The sequence below is a fragment of the Ictalurus furcatus genome, chromosome 16 (genome assembly GCF_023375685.1).
Source record: "Ictalurus furcatus strain D&B chromosome 16, Billie_1.0, whole genome shotgun sequence".
Lineage (NCBI taxonomy): Eukaryota > Metazoa > Chordata > Actinopteri > Siluriformes > Ictaluridae > Ictalurus > Ictalurus furcatus.
The window spans coordinates 15,407,057-15,427,386 of record NC_071270.1 but is presented as its reverse complement, the minus strand read 5'-3'; the positions used below and the strand labels follow the sequence as shown (position 1 = coordinate 15,427,386).

The 20,330-nt window shown below is 38.9% G+C and overlaps 4 protein-coding genes across 6 annotated transcripts; 2 read left to right on the top strand and 2 right to left on the bottom strand.

Annotated features, from left to right (window-relative positions):
• Positions 1-256: 256 nt before the first annotated feature.
• Positions 257-6,466, bottom strand: c16h17orf49 (chromosome 16 C17orf49 homolog). Of its 2 annotated transcripts, XM_053645064.1 has the most exons (7): positions 6,208-6,466; positions 6,028-6,122; positions 4,736-4,837; positions 3,929-4,143; positions 3,315-3,416; positions 2,596-2,800; positions 257-1,301 (listed from the first exon to the last, which is right to left on the bottom strand). In XM_053645064.1, coding segments are annotated over exons 1-7 (741 nt in total). In that variant the 5' UTR covers positions 6,229-6,466; the 3' UTR covers positions 257-1,300. The 2 variants fall into 2 exon arrangements, with proteins under 2 accessions (XP_053501039.1, XP_053501040.1); XM_053645065.1 differs by lacking the exon at positions 2,596-2,800.
• Positions 6,467-6,510: 44 nt separating this feature from the next.
• Positions 6,511-10,271, top strand: rnasekb (ribonuclease, RNase K b). The gene is made up of 3 exons (XM_053645074.1): positions 6,511-6,746; positions 6,976-7,058; positions 9,512-10,271. The coding sequence occupies exons 1-3, from the start codon at positions 6,669-6,671 to the stop codon at positions 9,654-9,656; spliced, it is 306 nt and encodes a 101-aa protein (XP_053501049.1). The 5' UTR covers positions 6,511-6,668; the 3' UTR covers positions 9,657-10,271.
• A 19-nt stretch (positions 10,272-10,290) lies between these two features.
• Positions 10,291-13,372, bottom strand: med11 (mediator complex subunit 11). Of its 2 annotated transcripts, XM_053645072.1 has the most exons (4): positions 13,254-13,372; positions 13,057-13,149; positions 10,942-11,072; positions 10,291-10,678 (listed from the first exon to the last, which is right to left on the bottom strand). In XM_053645072.1, exons 2-4 carry the CDS (start codon positions 13,124-13,126, stop codon positions 10,535-10,537), a joined length of 345 nt encoding a protein of 114 aa, XP_053501047.1. In that variant the 5' UTR covers positions 13,127-13,149; positions 13,254-13,372; the 3' UTR covers positions 10,291-10,534. The 2 variants fall into 2 exon arrangements, with proteins under 2 accessions (XP_053501047.1, XP_053501048.1); XM_053645073.1 differs by lacking the exons at positions 13,057-13,149; positions 13,254-13,372 and adding an exon at positions 11,600-12,276 and having other exon boundaries at positions 10,371-10,678.
• si:ch1073-143l10.2 (uncharacterized protein LOC565165 homolog) lies at positions 13,362-18,956 on the top strand. Its single transcript, XM_053645066.1, has 6 exons — positions 13,362-13,723; positions 13,808-13,880; positions 14,001-14,097; positions 17,100-17,173; positions 17,258-17,509; positions 18,804-18,956. The coding sequence occupies exons 1-6, from the start codon at positions 13,636-13,638 to the stop codon at positions 18,931-18,933; spliced, it is 714 nt and encodes a 237-aa protein (XP_053501041.1). The 5' UTR covers positions 13,362-13,635; the 3' UTR covers positions 18,934-18,956.
• The last annotated feature ends 1,374 nt before the right edge of the window (positions 18,957-20,330 follow it).

The window sequence follows — 20,330 nt, the reverse complement described above, 5'->3', positions numbered from 1 at the left end:
ATTGCTGGTACAATGAAATGCCTTGTAAAGTAATTCCAAAGACATTTGCACATGTTGTCAAAGTCTCCAGTTGTACATGTTTAAATTAATACCAATGGATCTAAGTTGAGTCTTGGAAAAGAATTGTGCAATATAGATATAAGTGCATCACGGAATAGGAAAGAAGACGCGATCATTTTTCCCACATTCTGTGGCTTCTCTCTTTTTTTTTTCCTTCTCTTTTCTTTCTTCTTTCTAAAATGAACATATTGATCATTTAAATGTTAATGTATTATTTATGTAAAGTCACAAATTGTCAATTTTGTTTAGAAATCATTTCAGTAACTTGGACGTAATTTTTTTTTCTTCATATTTTATTTTGGTTGAAGTACAGACATCACTTGAAAAATTTGTGTTTTATTATTCTACTTTCGGTTTGTACTTTTTTTGTCTTGTCTTTTATTTCTCTCACTTAAAACGGGAGGCTTGCTATCTGCATCTTCTACGTCTTCTTTAAAAAGAATGAAGGACGAGTGTTAATCAGTGACTGTTACAAAGCTGGAACACGAGGCCGGGAGTCGGGTTAATATTTGTAAGCACATGGAGCGTTCTATAAAATGACACAACACACACACAACTCTTGCCTCTTGTGTTTGAGATGTAAATATGTTGTAGCCACAACAAACCGAAGAGGAAGATGTATTTTTATGAACTGTAATATAAAGCAATGAGGTATATAAAGGTATATTCATTCCCTCTGAGCATATCCTGTACCTGGTAATGTCTCATTTCTAGTACATACAAAATGCTGTTCACCTTTGAATTTGTATTTTACATTGTACATATCGAGCAGGAAAATAAAGATACTGTATTTAAGATCGTTTATTTTATTTGATTATACATTGTGTCAATACCCAATGGATAAACTTCTATGGGAGTACAGTCACATCCCTCTTTGACAATAGAGTATTTTTAAAATATAATACAAAAGCAAAACTAGAGCACCTGTAGGAGTTTTACTCGCTGATCTGAACCACTCGATGGAAAATGTTTTAACGCATTCAAAGTCTTGACTTTATACATCTTACACGAACTTAACACATCTAGCAAATTCAAAAATAACACTCTTGTATCAGACAATTAAAACAGAGTTTGAGATTAGTTTGTCACTGTTTTCTTTAACCAGTGTTCATGAACAAACCAAAATCTATTAGCCTGAACGTCACATCTGAGTTGGCGTATTGGTCTTCAGGTGTTTCACCGGGAAAGTAGTGGCAGGTCGCTGGAGTTCATTATAAGGCTGGAGTCCAAACTCAGACACTCTGTGATGGGGGAGAAAAGAGTTCAGTGTTTCCATGGGACAGTGGGCCTCATTTATCATTCTTTTAGTAAAGTTGTGTGTAAATGTTTTCATAGCCCAAACTAAAGTTTCCTGCCAGATTTACAAACGTTTCTATAACAATGATTTTCTCCATATTCACGTGCATAATTTATACGCTATATGGCCAAAGGTTTATGGACACCTGACTATCACGTCCATGTGTGCTTTTTGAGCATCCCATTCCACATTTATTCGCCCTTTGCTGCTATAATAAACCTCCACTCTTCTGGGAAGGCTTTCCACTAAATGTTGGAGCGTGGCCGTGGGGATTTGTGCTCATTCAGCCACAAGAGCATTAGTTAGGTCAGGCACTGATGTCGGGTGAGGAGGCCTGAGGCACAGTTGCATTCCAGTTCATCCCAAAGGTGTTCAGTGGGGTTGAGGTCAGGGATCTGTGCAGGACTCTCAAGTTCTTCAACCTTGGCAAACCATTTCTTAATGGTCCTCGCATGCTAGAACATGTTTAGCCGTCTTAGTTCCAGTGAAGAGAAACCGAATGCTACAGAAGAAGAACCTCGTATGGTCAGGTGTCCACAAACTCTCGGACATATAGTGTAGAAAATTGCAGTAACTTATGCCAGTTACAAAATTTCAAGTCTAAAACGAGGGTTACATTGCTGAGTCTTGTTATACGTGAATTTGCACATACTAACTGGATTTTCATTAATACATTTTTAAGTTCTCCTGTGAATGATTTTTGTTCATATTCAACTCTTAAATCAGACCCGACATGTGTAAAGCTTGAAATACCTTTCGTCTTGGGGTCAGAAAGTCTCCAAAACTACAATCCAAAGTCACCTACATCACCACAAATTGTTTGGAAGGGTTTCAAGAAAAAAGACTCTACTCTCATCCAAAATCAAACTCAGCTGTCTTCAGTTCGCCAGACACTACTGGAACCTCAAATGGGATCGGGTTCTATGGTCAGATGAAACCAAAATAAAACACCAGAGGTGGTTTTGGTGCACACAGAGAGGTAGCCATATGGAAAAGTACCTCATGCCCACAGTTAAATATGGTGGTGGCATTTCAATATTTTGGAGCTGTTTTTCTGCCACAGGACCTGGACATTTTTTAGGATAACTGACATCATGGACTCTATCAAATATCAACAGATATTAAATGAAATCCTGACTGTGTCTGTCAGAAAGCTTAAAATGTGCCGTGGTTGGATCTTCCAGCAGGACAATGATCCAAAACATACATCAAAATCAACACAAAAATGGTTTACTGACCACAAAATCAAGGTCCTGCCATGGCCATCCCAGTCCCCTGACTTCAAACCCATAGAAAATCTGTGGGGTGAACTGAAGTCCACCAGTGTGGACCATGAAATTTGAAGGATCTGGAGAGATTCTGTATGGAGGAATGGTCTCAGGTCCCTTGCCATGTATTCTCCAAACTTATCAGGCATTATAGGAGAAGACTCAGAGCTGTTATCTTGGCAAAGGGAGGTAGCACAAAGTATCGACTAAGAGGGTGCCAATTATTACTGCACACCTATATTTAACAACAATATATTTTTTGGATAAACATTTAATTAAATTTTATTTGTATAGCGCTTTTTACAATAGACATTGTCTCAAAGCAGCTTTACAGAAATATATAAACACGGTATACAGATATTAAAAGTGTGAATTTATCCCAGTTGAGCAAGCTGAAAAACATGTGTTTTGTTTGCATTTGTTTGATATCCATGAGAGCAGATTATTTTTGTGATTTTTTTAATCAAATTTTAAACAATAAAGAATTTTCCACAGCCTTCTTTGCTCATATTTACCAAGGGTGCCAATATTAGTGGAGGGCACTATAGATTGCACATTTACATTTAAACAAAGCATGCAGATGATTTATTTAGTCACTGCAATGAATTTCACACCAACCACAACTTATAGTCATTCAATCATAAGAAAATTCTCTCCGTTCCATCAAAGTACACAGGGCTTACTCTTACCTTGATCGAAGTTGGGTTTTTTGGTAGAACCCTCTCCTAACCCTTCCATATCCACCAAGTCACTGTTGACGTCCGAGTCATTCAGGGCGCTGAGTGTCACATCTGATACAAAGGACCATTCAGTTAACTCTGGTTTTTTGGGCAAGGAATCAAGAGACTTCAATTGTAACAATGACTACGTTTACAGGCACATCAATATTCCGATATTATGGCAATATGGCAATATTCGCATTAGTATTGAGTCGTGTAAACAACACAATCCGATTGCCCGATTCAGATTAAGACAATACTCCGATTCCCACCCCTGGAATATGAAAGTTGTTGCATGTAAACACCTTATTCAGAAAATCCACTGAAAGCAGATATATGCGCATGCTCAGTCCGCAAGGAATTGTGGGTGCTAACAGATGCTTAGCTATAGGCTAGGTATTTAGGAATGGCAACTCAGGCATACTTACAACAACCATTTACTGTATACAGGTATATTCCGATGCCTGTACGCATATAAACATCGTATTCAGAATATGGCTGCAACCCGAATATAGATCTTAAATGGAATTTGATGTGCATATAAACGTAGTCAGTGTGCTTAAAGTGCTTTTTACACTTGTCACCTGCAGTTTTTGGCTTTTTAATTGTGTGTGGCAAAGAAGAAGAAGAAGCACGCTGCATTCCTGCTGTCACAACTTTTGAGGTTGGAGCCATGGTTGCTGGAGTCGCTGCCATGGCAATGGTGGTTTTCTTCACAGTCTTTTGGGGTGGCTCTGATGACAGCGGGACTCTGTTGTCTTCGTAGAGCTTCCTTTTTACTGTGGTCTTAATCTGGGCACTGACAGAGCAATAGATTAAAATGCATCAGCAGTTGAGCAAGAGTCATTTTTGTTACGATGTCATGTGTTAATGAGGCTCGTTGATGCTGTTTACCCAGGCCATAATGTAAAGAACAAAACACAAACAGGCATTCTGGAGTTACTGCCCCCAGCTCAAAATATTATTGCATTACAAAAAGTGTTTTATTCCTTTTATACCACAACCAACACTAACATCTTATTTTTATTAAAGAGCGAAACATCATACGTTTTATGCGTTTGTAGTTATATGGTTGAATATGACTACAGGAAAGCTACAGCTTTACCTCTGACTGATACGAAGCACTGCCACTGGAGACTCATTCCAGAAATGCTAAATAATCTGTTTTAATCTGTTTATGTGAAAGTCGTTACTATACAAACGATTTGCTTCGCAGCTGGCACTACAGTCAGAGCTGCTGTTCTAGACAATTCATCAACACCTTCTGAATCAGAATTGAGAATTCAGTGCTGTGGTATAATTAAACAAATGAATAAATAAATATGTATTGTAAACCAATAAGAAATAATATGGCTGCCGACGGAACCGACAATCAGTGGGTTAAAACTTACACTGTGCGTTCTTTAATGACAGAGCTGATATTGTTCAAATCATCACCAAAGCGGCTCACAGCTGAACGCAGCATCTCGATTTCAGTCTCTGTCCATTTGGCTCTAGAGAGAAGTGTTGAAACAGGGAATAAGCAGCGATCAATGTATTACCCAGGCCAATACCTACAAACAACTCTTCAGTGCACTGGCAGAATAAAAGAAAAGTCCACCCTGAAACATTAAATATGTTTATATTGAAATATCTGTGATGTATTCAGTGAAACTGGATGTTAATTTGTTGGTTGGTGATGTATTTTCATTACTTCTGTGAGACGTTAGTTGATGTGTGCTGCTCTGGCATCACAGGACGACACTGCTAGTGCTGTTACAATGTTGTTTAATAGGGGAAATTTTTCATCAAACTCAAAACGGACAGGTTTCGCTTATCTCTTAAAAACCAAAGTGTAAGGGCTTCTTTTCTCACCATTTTTCAGAGAAGTTTGAATGCATGTTTGGATGTTTGTTTTAATGTTTGGATGTCTGTTTTTGTTTGTTTGGATGAATGGATAGTGAAGACAGCAAATCTTGAACTCAAAGTTCCAGAATTTGACAAAACAATGTTTTTCATGCTTGTTCAATGAACCGTAAACAATTACTGCACATGCACCTGTGGAGCAGTCCTTAAGACATGAACAGTTTACAGTTGGTAGGTAATTAAGGTCACAGTTACAATAACTTAGGACACTAAAGACACCTTTCTACTGACTCTGAAAAACACCAGAAGACAGATGACTAGGGTTCCTGCTCACCTGCGTGAACATGCCATAGACCTGCTGCAGGGAGGCATGAGGACTGCAGATGTGGCCAGAGCAATAAACTGCAATGTCTATAATGTAAGACACCTGAGACAGTGCTACAGGGTGACAGGAAGGACAGGTGATCGTCCTTGCATTAGAAAATTACATGTAACCGTGTCCCCACAGACGTGATCGAAAACTTGCAGATACCTTGGTGGAAGAGTGGAGTAACATCTCACAGCAAGAACTGAGAAATCTGGTGCGGTCCATGAGGATGAGATGCACTGTAGTACTTAAAGCAGCGGATACTGACAGTTACTTTTAATATTGACGACCCCCCGCCCCCCTTTGTTCAGGGACTCATTATTCCATTTCTGTTTGTCAAATATCTGTGAAACTTGTTCAGTTTATGTCTCAGTTGTTGAATGTTAAGAAATGTGCTGGAAATAAAAGCAGGTGAATGTGAGAGGACATTTCTTTTTCTGCTGGGTGTATAAAGTCAGAGTGGACACTCACCCTGCAGGAGATGAATCTGCTACAGGATGCAGTTGCATGGTGAGTTCACCTAATTTACTGAAGGCAGCTCCTGCCGCCGAGAAGATTTCACCCACCTATTTACAGCATATAGAGTTGTTTTTTAACACTAAAATGACAGCATTTATCTGCTATTTGTGCCAAACACGTGCACAGTCTTACCTTTGCTGAAGACGAAGTCATTCTAGCCAAGTTTATTAGCTAGCTACCTAACGTTACTATCTTCTGCTGTAGTTGTTCAACTTACTCACTAACTACATGCAATTACTAAATAAAAAAATATATAACGTGTAATTCTTAAACAATTTTTTAAAATGTTCTTCTAAAACGAAAGAATTGTATCAGTTATGGCACAAAATTTTGTTTTCCATAATCTGCTAGCACGGTTGCTAGACATGCAATCCCACAATGCAACACACGCTGTTCTGCGTCGGATTGGTCAGAAGTCGTCAAATAAGGAGCAGAGACGAAAGCGAACGAAAAAAGCCGAGCGGACCCGAGTTGTCTAGCGACCATTTTTTTTTTCTTCCCTCCGACTGCGTCCGCCATCCTTGAAGTCTTTGGCCAGCAGAAGTGTTCACTTTTTTCGTCTGGTCTGTTTTTAAAAACTCCAAGACCAGACAATGCCGTCTCTGTTATTCTGCGGTCCCAAATTAGCCGCCTGTGGGATTGTGTTAAGTATTTGGGGAGTCGTCATGTTGGTAAGCGTCGGCCTTCATCTCTGTGTCATTGACCGCGAGCTAAAATGTCCAACCACTGATGTTCAACATGGCTAGTTAAAGAGGTTTATCTTAATCAAACTGCTGTTAACGTTATGATCTAATCCGACTGATATCTTTCTGCACCGTGTTATCGATTTTTGGTGTATTCTGTATATACCGTGTAAAGGATTTAGTGACAGTGTGTGTGTGTGTGCTGTTTATTATCCAGGCGATGCTGGGGATCTTCTTCAGTGCGAAGTCTGCTGTGCTGATCGAGGATGTTCCCTTTACTGAGGAAGACATCAGAAATGAGTGAGTTGGTTCAACCATAATGCTGCATAATATAGACAAGATGAGTGCTATTATGTCTGTATTGCCACTGCTATGTTGGTGGCCCCTTATTGACATCCCTAGGGTTGGGGGTTCGATTCCCACCTCCGCCCAGTGTGTCTGGAGTTCTCCCCACGCTTTAAGGGTTTCCTCCCCCAGTCCAAAAGACATGTGCTGTAGACTGATTGGCATCTCTAAATTGGCCATAGTGTGTGAATGTGTGTACGATTGTGTCCTGCTTGGCACCCCGTCCAGGGTGTCCCCCACCTTGTTCCCCTAGTTCCCTGGGGTAGGCTCCGGGGTTCCCCAGGGTCCCCGACTCTGTGTAGGATAAGCGGTATGGAAAATATATGGATGGATGGGTAATAGTGGATCCAGATCCTATCAAGTCAAGTCAAGTGGCTTTATTGTCATGTCAACCAAATATGACTGGTACAGTATAGAATGAAACAAAATAATGTTCCTCCAGGACCATCGTGCTACATAAAACAACACAGGACTACAAGAGACTACACAGAACTAAATAAGACATACACACTACCTGTTTGCAATCCTGTCCTCAGGAAGGTGATACAGGGCAATTAAAATGTGTACTGTCACTGATTCTTGAACAGTTTCTATCCAAAAACTATCCAGTCCCTAAACTAAGGGCTATTGGCATTATTTATATACAACACTTACTGTGGATTGTGCAATAACTGTTTGAAACCCTTAAACTTGTACTTTATTTTACCTGCTGCATTTAGGCTTATGTATGGAATGTGAGTGTGTGGTTTACATGTGTGTACATGTATTGTGACACCGCTGAGCAGTTTCTGAAATTTTGTTGTATTTCAATGCAATGACAACAGAGGTTTCGATCCCATTCTACTCTACATTGCACGTGCACATGTGTGCAAACAGCACAAGACAGTGCAATAATTACTAAAACAGGACAATAGGGATCATATCCCGGGATCACTGGATGTGAGGCAGGAATACACCCTGAAGGGGATGGCAGTCCATCACAGAGAGCCACGGACCCACATTTCCAGACTCCTTCATACCTAAGTGCAATCTAGAGTAGTCAATCTACCAGGTATGTTTTTGGGAGAGAACCCAGAGGAAACCCAGATAGACAGTAACCCAAGTACAGGATCGAACCAGGGACCAAGTACTACATGCTGCATCACTGTGCCAACCCAAATAAAAATAATGATTAACTAATATTGTTTGATCAACATGTAAACCTTAAGCAGAAATATAGTTGCAATCAAAATGATACAACCCCCATTGCAAATCAGGTTTATTGTCAAAATTTACAGACTTTCAGCTGTGTGCAATGAACAGATCAAACAAAAGTAACTGAAATAGTTCAACACAACGGATGCTTCAAGTGGTTTCCCCAGTTTCAACTGAAAATGGAAATTATAATGATTTCTGCAGTTTCAATATTATTCAACCCCTTCATGGCAAGCATCTTTAGTACTTAGAGCACCATTTTGCTGTTATGAAATGCTGCAAACGAGATGCATAGCTTCTGGCAGCGTTCCTGAAGAATCTTAGCCTGTTCCTCATGAGCAATGGCCTCCAGTTCAGTAATATTCTTGGGTTTGCATGCTGTAACCACCTTCTTCAAATACCACCAGAGATTTTCTATGGGGTTTAAGTCATGTGACTGTGATGGCCCTGTAGAATCTTCCAGGACTACTTCTGCAACCAAGCCTTGGTGGAATTGGAGGTATGCTTGGGATCATTGTCCAGTTGGAAGGTCCAATGACACCCAAGCTTCAGCTTCCTCACAGACGGCATGAAGTTTTCTCCTAGGATTTCCTGATAGTTCAATGAATCCATCTTGCCTTCCACACGCTGCAGGTTTCCAGTGCCAGAGGATGCAAAGCAGCTCCAGAGCATCACCGAGCCACCACCATGCTTGACTGTGGACAGAGTATTCTTTCTTCATTCTTCTTCCTCCAGACATACCGCTGATCCATCGTGATGAAAAGTTCCAGTTTTGTTTCATTGCTCCACAGAACAGGATCCTAAAACTTATGTGACTCAAATGTATGATTTTCAGACGACTTTTCTTGTGCTTTTGGGTCAGTAGTGTTGTACGTGTTGGAGTTCTAGCATGGGAACCTTCTGTGTTTAGTACACGCCTTACTGTGCTCACTGAAACCTCAGTGCACTCAGTAAACGGTTTCACACATCAATTACAGTCTAAAAAAAATGTTCCTATACATTTTTTGTCCATGATTCCATTTTCTTGAGCAATGCAAAGGTTTTGCTTTTCAGTCTGGTATGTTTCCTTGAAGTCACTAATGAACAGCACTACAGTTTATGTATTTATATATTGTATTTAACTTTTTTTTGTTTGTTTTGGCATGGAATATTCTGCATATGAAAGCTGAAAGCTGCTTTGTTAAACATAACACGATTTTCTGTCTCATATACAGCACAAACCCGCCCCAGGCAATCTACAGCCTGTACAACCAAGTGGCCATCAACTGCTTCATCGCTGCTGCCATTTATGTTGGCGTGGGTGCTATCTCTCTGTGCCAGGTTCGCCTGAACAAGCGCCAGGAGTACATGGTGACATAAGCGGAGGATGTCGAGCAGTCCACCAAAACTTCCAAACGTTATTTATTTGCAGATGACTTTATTTATTCTACTGGATCGGTCGTAGTAGCAGTTCAAAGGTTTCCGTCTTTAGAAAGGTAACATGGGGGAAAAAATGGGAAATATAGACAAATTAAAAGTATACTCTGTTGGTGATGAGAAACAATTATATCAAATAAACTTTAAAATGTCCTTATGCATGTATGTGAAGATGGATGTTTTGTGAATTACACATTCCCACATCAAATTGGAGAGTAGAATGTAGAATAAATTAATCACTGGACCACAAAAAGACCAATTGTTAACGATAAATAATTCCACAGCATCGACAGTCGAAATCAGAGCGACTTTGGTGTGAAAACATTCCTGTCTATTAACGTGTGGCTCTTTATAGTAATAGAAACGTGTTATTTATTCAGTGCATTGTGTTTTCATATCTTCATGTTGGAAATTCTACTTCTTCATACTGCTTAAGTTTGGTTTTTTTGTTCGTTTTTGTTTTATTCCCTGTTTACATTATATATGAATGTGACGGTGGTGTGACATTACCCTGATTAACATGTGAAGTGGAAATAAAAGGCTTATTGTTTAAACATGGAGGAAAAAAATTATCCTTTTGATTTATTTATTACAAAACAGTGAGAGGCAAGTTGTTTTCTTTATACAACATGATAATGTATTTATGGGGAGGAAAAAAAAGAGCTTCCATTAGAAAAACCTAACCTCATAGAAAGCAGAACAAAGTCAAAGTTTTCCCTCGGACAGTCTGTAGACAGATACGTACATCTTAAAAGTGAGATTTCTCACAGAGCCAAGGTTCAGAAGGCTTTAATAAGATTTTCTCGAGACTATGAATAACATCATGTCTGGGGGTCGAGCATCGTCTCACAGGTGCGTCTTAGTTCTCCCAGTTTGACGCGGGCGTATTCTGCACGGTTCAGGGCCATCTGGCAGTCCTTTCGGGCCGAGTATGTTGAGCCTTCATGAGGTTGACCAGTCGCCACCTTTACTCAAATGGAAAAGGAGAAAGCACACACTCGTGCCTCAGGCTACTTGAAATGACTCTGCTAACGTCACACAAATGTGTTAAATTCCTTCACCATTTACTTCTACAGAAGTAATACTTTACAACCGTTAACTATTTATATACAAAGGAATTCTATACATGAAAATACAATTCACACTATTCTCCTAAGGAATAAAGGGGTGTTGCACAATTCTATGGAAACATGGGAATCTATGGAAACATGGGAATGGATAAGCTCACCTGTGTGAGGTAGCGGATCTGAGAGCTGAGCTCACTCTCGATCCTGTTAATGGAGGTCTGAAACTGGTTGAGCTGCCGATCTAATAAACTCGCATTATGCTTCTCCTTGGACAACTCCAGCACTATGGTTCCTAAAAGAAGGGTGATTGTACATGAGCCTGCAACAATTCATAAAGTTTGCCTACTGACTGTCAAACAAACCATTATGATTAAGGATTTTGTCTTTTCCATTGACTTTATGCCACTCTAAAGCATAAAGCCACTTATTGATACATCAAAGGCAAATAAATTTGTGACTTTCTGACTTGATACAAAAAAATAGATATATAAAATTAAAATACACTAATTTTTATATATATATATATATAAACTAAAATATACAGAGGATATTAAATAATAAACATTATATTATTGCAAAAACTATGTAAATGAGTAATGTATTACACAATGTAACAATTTTTGTTCCTGGTAATAAGTTTTGCTTATGCAATTAGAAAAAAAATGTCTGTTAATCCCCTCAAACTTTGCTTTCGGGACCAAGGTCACTGGTATTTTGAAATGTACCAGTTTTCACTGGGAAAATGGGCTAATTTGATTTATTTATTCAGGCCCTGCTCTTGGCACAACATGGCCAGTCTGTTCGAGCAATCGGAATCACCTGTAGCCTGAATGAGTGATGACTCTTCATGACAGCTCATCCAGGAGCCATAAAGCCATGCAGTGCCCTGTCTCTTCACTCTTCTACCTCAAAGAGCATTGCAACAGCATCAAGACATTGCTGGATGACTTGAACTACGATGAGTATGGCTGGGAGGTCATTGGAGACTTCGAAATGGTGGAAGGTGCTGATGCCACCACTGCACATCAAATCAGGCCTTATGAAACTATTTGTCTCAGCTCTAGATCAGCAGTCTGTACAGGATTACAGGGAGGTTTTTTTGGTGATTGTTGCGGCCAAAAATGCTCGATTTTTGATGCTGTGGCTTTTTCGTCAAAAAATTTGCGATGCAACTTGGAGAGTTTTTTTTGGAATTTTTTTTTTTTTTTGCTGAAAATTACCTGAATTCGAAAAATTGCAATTGCACAAAATCTCTCTTTCGCAGTGATGAAAATGAGACCTTTTAGCTGTACTCGTGTTCGACAAACATGAATTGCAGACTGTTTTATCTGAATATACAAGTCCCCGCTGTAAGTTACGATAAGTTGTTAGAGCACATTCATATATAAACCTGAGATTTGTTTTACAGAAGGCACTACAGTCAGAGCTGCTGGTAAAGAAAATTAATTAACACCTTCTGACCAATCAGAATGGAGAATTTAACAGCAATCAGATCAGATCAGATCAATCAGAATGGAGAATACAACAGCAATCAGATCAGATCAATCAGAATGGAGAATTCAACAGCAATCAGAACAATCAGAATGGAGAATTCAACAGCAATCAGATCAGATCAATCAGAATGGAGAATTCAATAGCAATCAGATCAATCAGAATGGAGAATTCAACAGCAATCAGATCAGATCAATCAGAATGAAGAATTCAACAGCAATCAGATCAGATCAATCAGAATGGAAAATTCAACAGCAATCAGATCAATCAGAATCGAGAATTAAACAGCAATCAGATCAGATCAATCAGAATGAAGAATTCAACAGCAATCAGATCAGATCAATCAGAATGGAAAATTCAACAGCAATCAGAACAATCAGAATGGAGAATTCAACAGCAATCAGATCAGATCAGATCAATCAGAATGGAGAATATAACAGCAATCAGATCAGATCAATCAGAATGGAGAATTCAACAGCAATCAGATCAATCAGAATCGAGAATTAAACAGCAATCAGATCAGATCAATCAGATTATAATTGAGAATTCAACAGCAATCAGATAAGATCAGATCAATCAATCAGAATGGAGAATTCAACAGCGATCAGATCAGATCAGATCAGATCAGATCAGAATGGAGAATTCACCAGCACTGTGGTATGAACAGTATTAATGATGTGTGATTATAGAGCTGCTCGTGGTTAGGCTAGAGGAAGTTCACGCTGCTAGAAGCTAGCTAAAGTTTCAGCAAAATATCAGACATGGAGTTGAGCCGAGACAGAAACCTGCACACTGAAGAACGACAGCGATCTCCTTTTCCACATCCTCCAGAGCCCGTAACCTGTCATTTGCCATTTTGCAGCTCTTCAGTGTCGCATCTACAGGAGAACAGACATGATTATAGCAAAACCCGCGTTTACCTTCAAACGCATTAGATTCCAGTAAACACACCACAATAACAAAAATATTACAGCTCACTTACTTCTACTTTAGAATGACGTTAACTAGTTTTATCTGATTTAAAGGCTATCAAATACTTAAAATAAATAAATAATAATAATTTAAAAAAGCATTCAAGGCAACAAACACAAAGCTTTCACTCGAGGGACGGCAAGCCGTGTAGGACAAAATTCATCTAAAATAAAACGCGAAAGCTCTCCAGTGCTTAATGTACTGAGAGGCAGGAAGGATGGACTCAGCCGTACTCTTTTAAACCAGACCTGTACCTGGAGTTTTACAAGAAAGAACAAGAAAATACATTGCGTACAGGTCCGTCGTACTGCAGAAAAGGATAAGAAGGACTTTAATGATATTATCTTTTTGTTTTCTATGATATAAGTGTGTTGTTAGTGTGAAGCCGGATTATGGAGGCATGGAAAAGTCACGTGCGAGCTGCACTGATCCACAGAGACTGCTTACAGAAAGATCCCTTCTCTGGACTCTTCACTAAAAGTCAGTATGATCAATTTTTATCTTTATTTCTATAAAATGTTTTCTTACAAAAAAAAATTAAGAAAGTTTCTGACTAATGCCCAGTGTCTAGATTAGAAGAAATGTTAAATCTCCAAATGGGTGTATGGGAGGATTTGGAGATAGACAGAATACAGAGGTAAGGCTGAACCAAAGTATCTATCTATCTATCTATCTATTTATTTATTTATTATAATATAATGTTGTAACATATGGACTAGTGTCCAGTCTGATATATTTTAATGTTTTGTTCCTGGAGTCCAAATACAAATGGAGTATTGCACTGCCCAGTTGAGGAGAAAAACCCCCTGAAACTCTATCTGCAGCTCAAAGAGGAAGAACAAGTCAGGCAAAAGGTATATTTTTATTATTATTTTTAAATATACAAACTTTATACTGCTTTAGAAATTATTTATTTATTTATTTATTTATTTATTTATTTATTTATTTAAACATCAAAAGACATAAAAGTGTAGCCTAACTCCACTGTGCCTGAGTACATACACTGTTTATAATGATAATGAGGTAATGGTAATGAGTCTTTATTTATCACATATACATTACAGCACATCGAAATTCTTTTCTTCACATACCCCAGCACATTAGGAAGTTGGGGTCACAGGCTCAAGGGCCCAACAGTGGCAGCTTGGCAGTGCTGGGGCTTGAACCCCTGACCTTCTAATCAGTAACCCAGAGCCTTAACTGCCAAGCCTCCACTGCTCCCACTGTTTACTGTTAATGTAGTGCACATTTTTGGGAGTCCTCTGAAACGATGAGTGATGAATATCAGATAATACAATGCACTAAAATACAGAAATGTGTCTCGTTATTTTTGCATTTTTGAAATGATTTTTTTTATCAGGGCAAATGTTGTCTTGTAGTTACAGAATACTCAAAATGCAACTACAATTGAGTGTTGTTTCTACAGTTGCAATCAGAATTATTCAACCCCATTGCAAAACAGGTTTGTTGACAAAAGCGATTGAAATAGTTCAACACAACAAATGCTTCAAGTGGTTTCCTTGAGGAATCATTATAAGTTGCATTTTCAGTTGAATTTGGGGAAACCACTTGAAGCATTCATTGTGTTGAACTATTTCAATTGCTTTTGTTGGATTTGTTCATTGGAAACAGCTGAAAGTCTGTAAATTTTGACAGCAAACCTGATTTGCAATGGGGGTTGAATCATTTTGGTTGCAACTGTATGTGTCGTTTATGTCCTTAAGACATTTTCTACCTATGTTCACCATTATTTCATCGCATGGTTTGAATTCGAGTGTTTGCTTATTTTTCAATTTTTAATTTAAGAATAAATTTGACAATCTGCTGATAAAATGTCCTCAGTCGATTGATAGTTGGTTAATAATACTCCGTAGCCAGAGTCAAAACGAAGCTTTGTTTTTGTCCATTTTATACAGACAATCTTTTGAAAAAATAATAAAGGGGGCTGCTTAAGGGTTCTCTGGCTGGTAAATAGTTTTTATTAAGGGGTTGTGCTTGGAATGTTATGTAAAACGAAAACCCCCTGCTGTTGGGTTCTGCATATAACCTTTCAAGGTTCACACAGAGACACAGACCAAATAACTATTTGGATGTTTACAATGAGCGTGATATAACAATAATGATTGCATATTATTGCATTCTAGTAATTTTTCTATTGCTGTTAAAGATAAGGTTAATCATTTAATAATAATAATAATAATAATAATAATAGAAATGGAATTTATATAGCACTTTTCAGTGACGTAAAATTGTCATACATACCGACATAGTCATGTGAAAATATAAGTACACCCCATGATAATTGTTGGCTTTTTTGACTTATTTGGACAAGCAAACATTTTTGACACAGTGCCTATTAAGTTATAAGTTGATATACTTGAACAAACCCGTTACATTACATTTCTGGCATTTGGCAGATGCCCTTATCCACAGCGACTTACAATTATCTCATTTTTTTTATACAACTGAGCAATTGAGGGTTAAGGGCCTTGCTCAAGGGCCCAGCAGTGGCAGCTTGGTGTTGCTGGTATTTTAACTCACGAACCCTTTTGCAGATATAACTTCTTGTAGGCATTTTTGATAATTGCCCACCAGGCTTGCTGGAATTTTTGACCATTCTTCCTGGCAATAGTCTTTCAGTTGCAAGATGTTTGAGGGCAGCATGTACTGCCCGTTTCAAATCCCCCCGCAACATTTCAATGTACTTCAAATCTGGGCTTTGACTAGGACATTCCATAACACTCTATTTCTTCTTTTTGAGCCATTCCTTGGTGTATTTGCTAGTGTGCTTAGGATTGTTATTCTGTTGGAAGGTCCACTTTTGGTTCAGTTGCAACTTTTGGACAGATGGCCTCACATTATCTTCAAGCATTATCTGATATGATTCAGAATTCACAGCTGAATCAATGTATGCAAGCTGTCCAGTCACTGAGGAAGTGAAGAAACCCAAAACCATAACATTTCCACCACCATGCTTCACAGATGGTATGCTGTGCTTCTCCTGAAAAGGTGTCTTTGGTCTGCTGTTACTGTGAGCAAACAACCCAACTGCTCTTGTGCTGAATTTGCTGGGATGGCCAGTCCTGGACAAATTGGCAGTTATTTGAAATCTGCACCATTTGTAGATAATTTTCCTTACAGTGGACTGGTGTATTTCAAATAATTTGGAGATCTTTTTAAATCCCTTGCCAGATTCATAGGCACCCACAACCTTTTTTCTGAAGGCCTTACACAACTCTTTGGCATGATGACAGCATATACCTCAATAACAAAGGGAACCCCAGACACTAGATATGAGAGGGGTATAAATAAGACCGGTTCCACCTGCACTCCCTAAGCAGGTCCTAATTACTGGCACCCGATCTTGAACATCTGATTCTAATTTTATGGATTTGAAGGTGTGATAAATGTAGGAGTGTACTTACTTTTTCCATGTGGCTGATCTGCGTCACCCCAAATGTGGGTTTTTTTTTGTTGTTGTTTTTTTTAAACAATTTCCATGGGGTGTACTTTTTTTTTTTTTTCATTTGACTGTATAACATACACAGATCAGCATGGACATATACACACATTATAGACATGAACTTAAATAGGGAGACAAACTTTTTGCAGGAGAGGAGACAAAGGTTACGGGTTAGGAATATTTTAAGTTGTGGAAAATGCTATGCTGGCATTCAGTGCTATGGAGTTTGGACTGAAAGATAATAAGCAAGTCTATAGAGGAGGATCTGACAGTGCAGTGGGTTGGTAGGGTAAGCAAGGGGAAAACATTTAGAAAGGAATGAGATTGTTGTTGTTGTTGGCTTTGTATACTGCAGGGAATTTCAGCTGGAAGTAAATGATATTTCTTCTCCAGCTTGCCCAGAAAGTCTCAGACCTAACCAGCGACCTTTACCTGAAGGAAGCAGAGCTGCAGTACTGTCATTCACAGTAAGTGAGCTTCCCGATACAGCTTCCGAAATGATGCATTCTGGTGATTTTATGTACGTTAAACGTTGTATCTTTGTGTTATAGAGTAAGCCGCTACCGCACTGAAGCTGTTCTTTTGGCCAGAGGAGCGTGCTGTCTCAAAAATGATCTGTCCGAGTACGAGTATAAATTGGAGTGTCAGTCAAAGCAGTTGGCCACATTGCAATCAGAGCAGAGGTCACTGAGGGAGGAGCTGGCACTTGTACGTCAGGAGAAAGAGGAGCTGCTGGAACGCTGGTTGGAGGAGAAAAGAGAGGAGGCAGAACGAATTAATAAGCATAATGCTGCACTGGAAAAGTGAATGTGCTATTTTGGAAATTGTACTAAAATTTCGAATTGTAGACATTTCCCACAGTCTAGGTCAGAAAGGGTCTTTGTTAGGCAGGGAGGCTTGTCATAATTAGCCATCTTTGTCCTCAAGATTTGGACCAACACAAATTTAGGAAGGTTATATTGTATATTTTAAATATACTATGCTAGGGGACTTGAGGCATGGTGGCTTAGAGGTTAGCAAGTTTGCCTTGCACCTCAGGGGTTGGGGTTCAAATCCCACCTCTGCCCTGTGTGCTCAGAGTTTGCTCCAGGGGTTTTCTCTGGGTACTCCGGTTTCTTCGCCCAGTCAAATGGACTGGACTCCCCCAGTCTATTGTTCTATCCCCCAGTGCAGTGGACTGGACTCCCCAAATCCATGGTTCCCTCCTCCAGTCCAATGGACTGGACTCCCCCAGTCCATGGTTCCCTCCTCCGGTCCAATGGACTGGACTCCCCAGTCAATGGTTCCCTACCCCAGTCCAATGGACTGGACTCCCCCAGTCTATGGTTCCCTCCCTCAGTCCAATGACATGCATTTACAAATTATGTGTGTGTGTGTGTAATGTGTGTGCGATCCTGCCCTGTGATGGGTTGGCACCCCGTCAAGGGAGTGCCCTGAGTTCCCTGGGATAGTCCCCAGGCTCCCCTGCGACCCTGTGTAGAATAAATATCCAGAATGCGACTAATTCTAAAATGTATGTGGTTTGATTTGTAGACCAGTTTATACATTTTTGTACTTTATAACGTCAAATAAGGAATTAAACACTGTTACATGCTGTTATAGGAAAATAATCACAAAAGGGTGATGTGATTACCACTCCAAAGCTGATTATTTTCCAATAATAGCATGCCCCAACGTGTTCTATTTCTTTTATAGCACAGCAATTTCCCACTGATTGCAATGTTAAATTTATTAACGATATATATATTTTTTGAGTTAAATTTAATGTTGTTGAACGTCCACGAAACAAGTCAGTTCCTGTAATTATTTACATTATATCAGCTTTTGAGGTTAATATGATGAAAAATGCAGCTTGACATGTTACAGAGAGACCTAGAAGTCCTCTGTCCTGAGACAGACTTTCATGTGGTGGAACGCACTAACAGTGGAGACTCCTTCTATGAATGTTAAACATCTCCTTCACCACATTAATGATTATACATTTTTAATCTTAAATGAATACTACGTTATTTATGTAAAAATGAACCATAATCACATCTTAATATGAAAAAAATATGTTGCCGATACTAAACATCTTGATTTTGCTCCTCCCGATAGGTGGAACAGTTACGCTGGTCGACTGAACAGGCGTCTGTATTCGGGGCCTCGTCGGCAAACACGGCCAACTACTAACAGCCGAGTTATCCAAAGAGATTCAGCTGATCAACCGTCCACCAAGCAGGACTAAATACTTCACTGATTTACTTTTAATTCAGTTTACTGACAATTTGCACTTTACTAAAGGTTAACTGTATAATATATATATATATATATATATATATATATATATATATATATATATATATATATATATATATATATATATATATATATAAAAAATGTTTATTATTATCATTTTAATGTGAATTTCAAGCCAGTATGCAAAATAAACTTTATAAAATGTTTTCAAGTGCATTGCTACATTATATATACAGACTCACACTCACGGTCCACTTTTAATAGGAACACCTGCACACCTGCTTATTTATGCAGTCATCTGATCTAAGTCAATTATGTGGTAGCGACACATGCAGATACAGGTCAAGAGCTTCAGTTAATGTTCACATCAAACATCACAATGGAGAAAAGGTGAGATCTGTGTGAATTTAACTATGGCATGTTTGCTGGTGCCAGATCGGCTACAACAGCAGATGACCTCATCAGGTTCCACTCCTGTCAACCAAGAACAAGGACTCACCCTGGACAGTTGAAGACTGGAAAAAGACTGGGTGATCTTTCTTTCTAATCTTCAAGTGTCCAGTTTCGATGATCCTGTGCCCATGATGGCCTCTGATTCCTGTTCTTAGCTGACAGGAGTGGAACCCAATGTGGTCTTCAGCTGTTCTAGCCCATTCACCTAAAAGGTTCAATGTTTTATGAATGCTGGGATGCTTTTCTGCTCACCACGGTTGTAAACAGTGATTATATGAGTTGCTATATCCTTTCTATAACCACTTTCCTCTGACCTCTCTTATCAACAAGGTTTCCACCCACAGAACCGTCACTCACTCAATGTTTTGGGTTTTCTGCACCATTCTGTGTAAACTCTGGAGTCCATTGGGTGTGAAAATCCCAGGAGTTCAGCAGTTTCTGAAATACTCAAACCAGCCAATCTGGTACCAACAAACATGCCAAGGTTAAAGTCCCAGAGATCACATGGTTTTCCTCTATTCTGATGTCTGATGCGAACATTAACTGAAGCTTTTGACTTGTATCTGCATGACTTTATGCATTGTGCTGCTGCCACATGATTGGCTGGTTGGATCACTGCATAAATGAGCAAGTATACAGGTGTTCCTATTAAAGTGCACAGTGAGTGTATATTTGATTCAATGATTGAAACACAGTTTGGCATTTTATATTTTATTAAAAAAATTAAATAAATTCTGAAATAAAAAAAAAGTAAATGGAAAACAATGACGTCACAGTTATTAAACTTGTATTAACATGAAGATAATTATACTCCTTTTTTTCCCCCCATCTGAGACCTGATGACTTTGTTCAAAAGTAGCATGTTTATTTACACATGAAGGTCCTGTATGGTAAATGTAAACGCCTTTCTGATGTGGAGACGGCCGTTACGGC

Excerpts from the sequence above, each read along its gene's own strand:
- c16h17orf49 (XM_053645064.1), bottom strand. The coding sequence starts at position 6,228 with ATGACTTCGTCTTCAGCAAAG. Across the intron at positions 3,417-3,928 it reads TAAAAAGCCAAAAACTGCAG|ATGTGACACTCAGCGCCCTG; the intron begins GTGACAAGTGTA and ends CCTTTGTATCAG. Across the intron at positions 2,801-3,314 it reads AAAACCCAACTTCGATCAAG|ATAACAGCTCTGAGTCTTCT; the intron begins GTAAGAGTAAGC and ends CCCTTTGCCAAG.
- rnasekb (XM_053645074.1), top strand. The coding sequence starts at position 6,669 with ATGCCGTCTCTGTTATTCTGCGGTCCCAAATTAGCCGCCTGTGGGATT. Across the intron at positions 6,747-6,975 it reads TTTGGGGAGTCGTCATGTTG|GCGATGCTGGGGATCTTCTT; the intron begins GTAAGCGTCGGC and ends TTTATTATCCAG. Across the intron at positions 7,059-9,511 it reads GAGGAAGACATCAGAAATGA|CACAAACCCGCCCCAGGCAA; the intron begins GTGAGTTGGTTC and ends TCTCATATACAG.
- med11 (XM_053645072.1), bottom strand. The coding sequence starts at position 13,126 with ATGGCAAATGACAGGTTACGGGCTCTGGAGGATGTGGAAAAGGAGATC. Across the intron at positions 11,073-13,056 it reads TGTCGTTCTTCAGTGTGCAG|GAACCATAGTGCTGGAGTTG; the intron begins GTTTCTGTCTCG and ends CCCTTCTTTTAG. Across the intron at positions 10,679-10,941 it reads AGATCCGCTACCTCACACAG|GTGGCGACTGGTCAACCTCA; the intron begins GTGAGCTTATCC and ends ATTTGAGTAAAG.
- si:ch1073-143l10.2 (XM_053645066.1), top strand. The coding sequence starts at position 13,636 with ATGGAGGCATGGAAAAGTCACGTGCGAGCTGCACTGATCCACAGAGAC. Across the intron at positions 13,724-13,807 it reads CTCTGGACTCTTCACTAAAA|TGTCTAGATTAGAAGAAATG; the intron begins GTCAGTATGATC and ends ACTAATGCCCAG. Across the intron at positions 17,510-18,803 it reads CATAATGCTGCACTGGAAAA|GTGGAACAGTTACGCTGGTC; the intron begins GTGAATGTGCTA and ends TCCTCCCGATAG.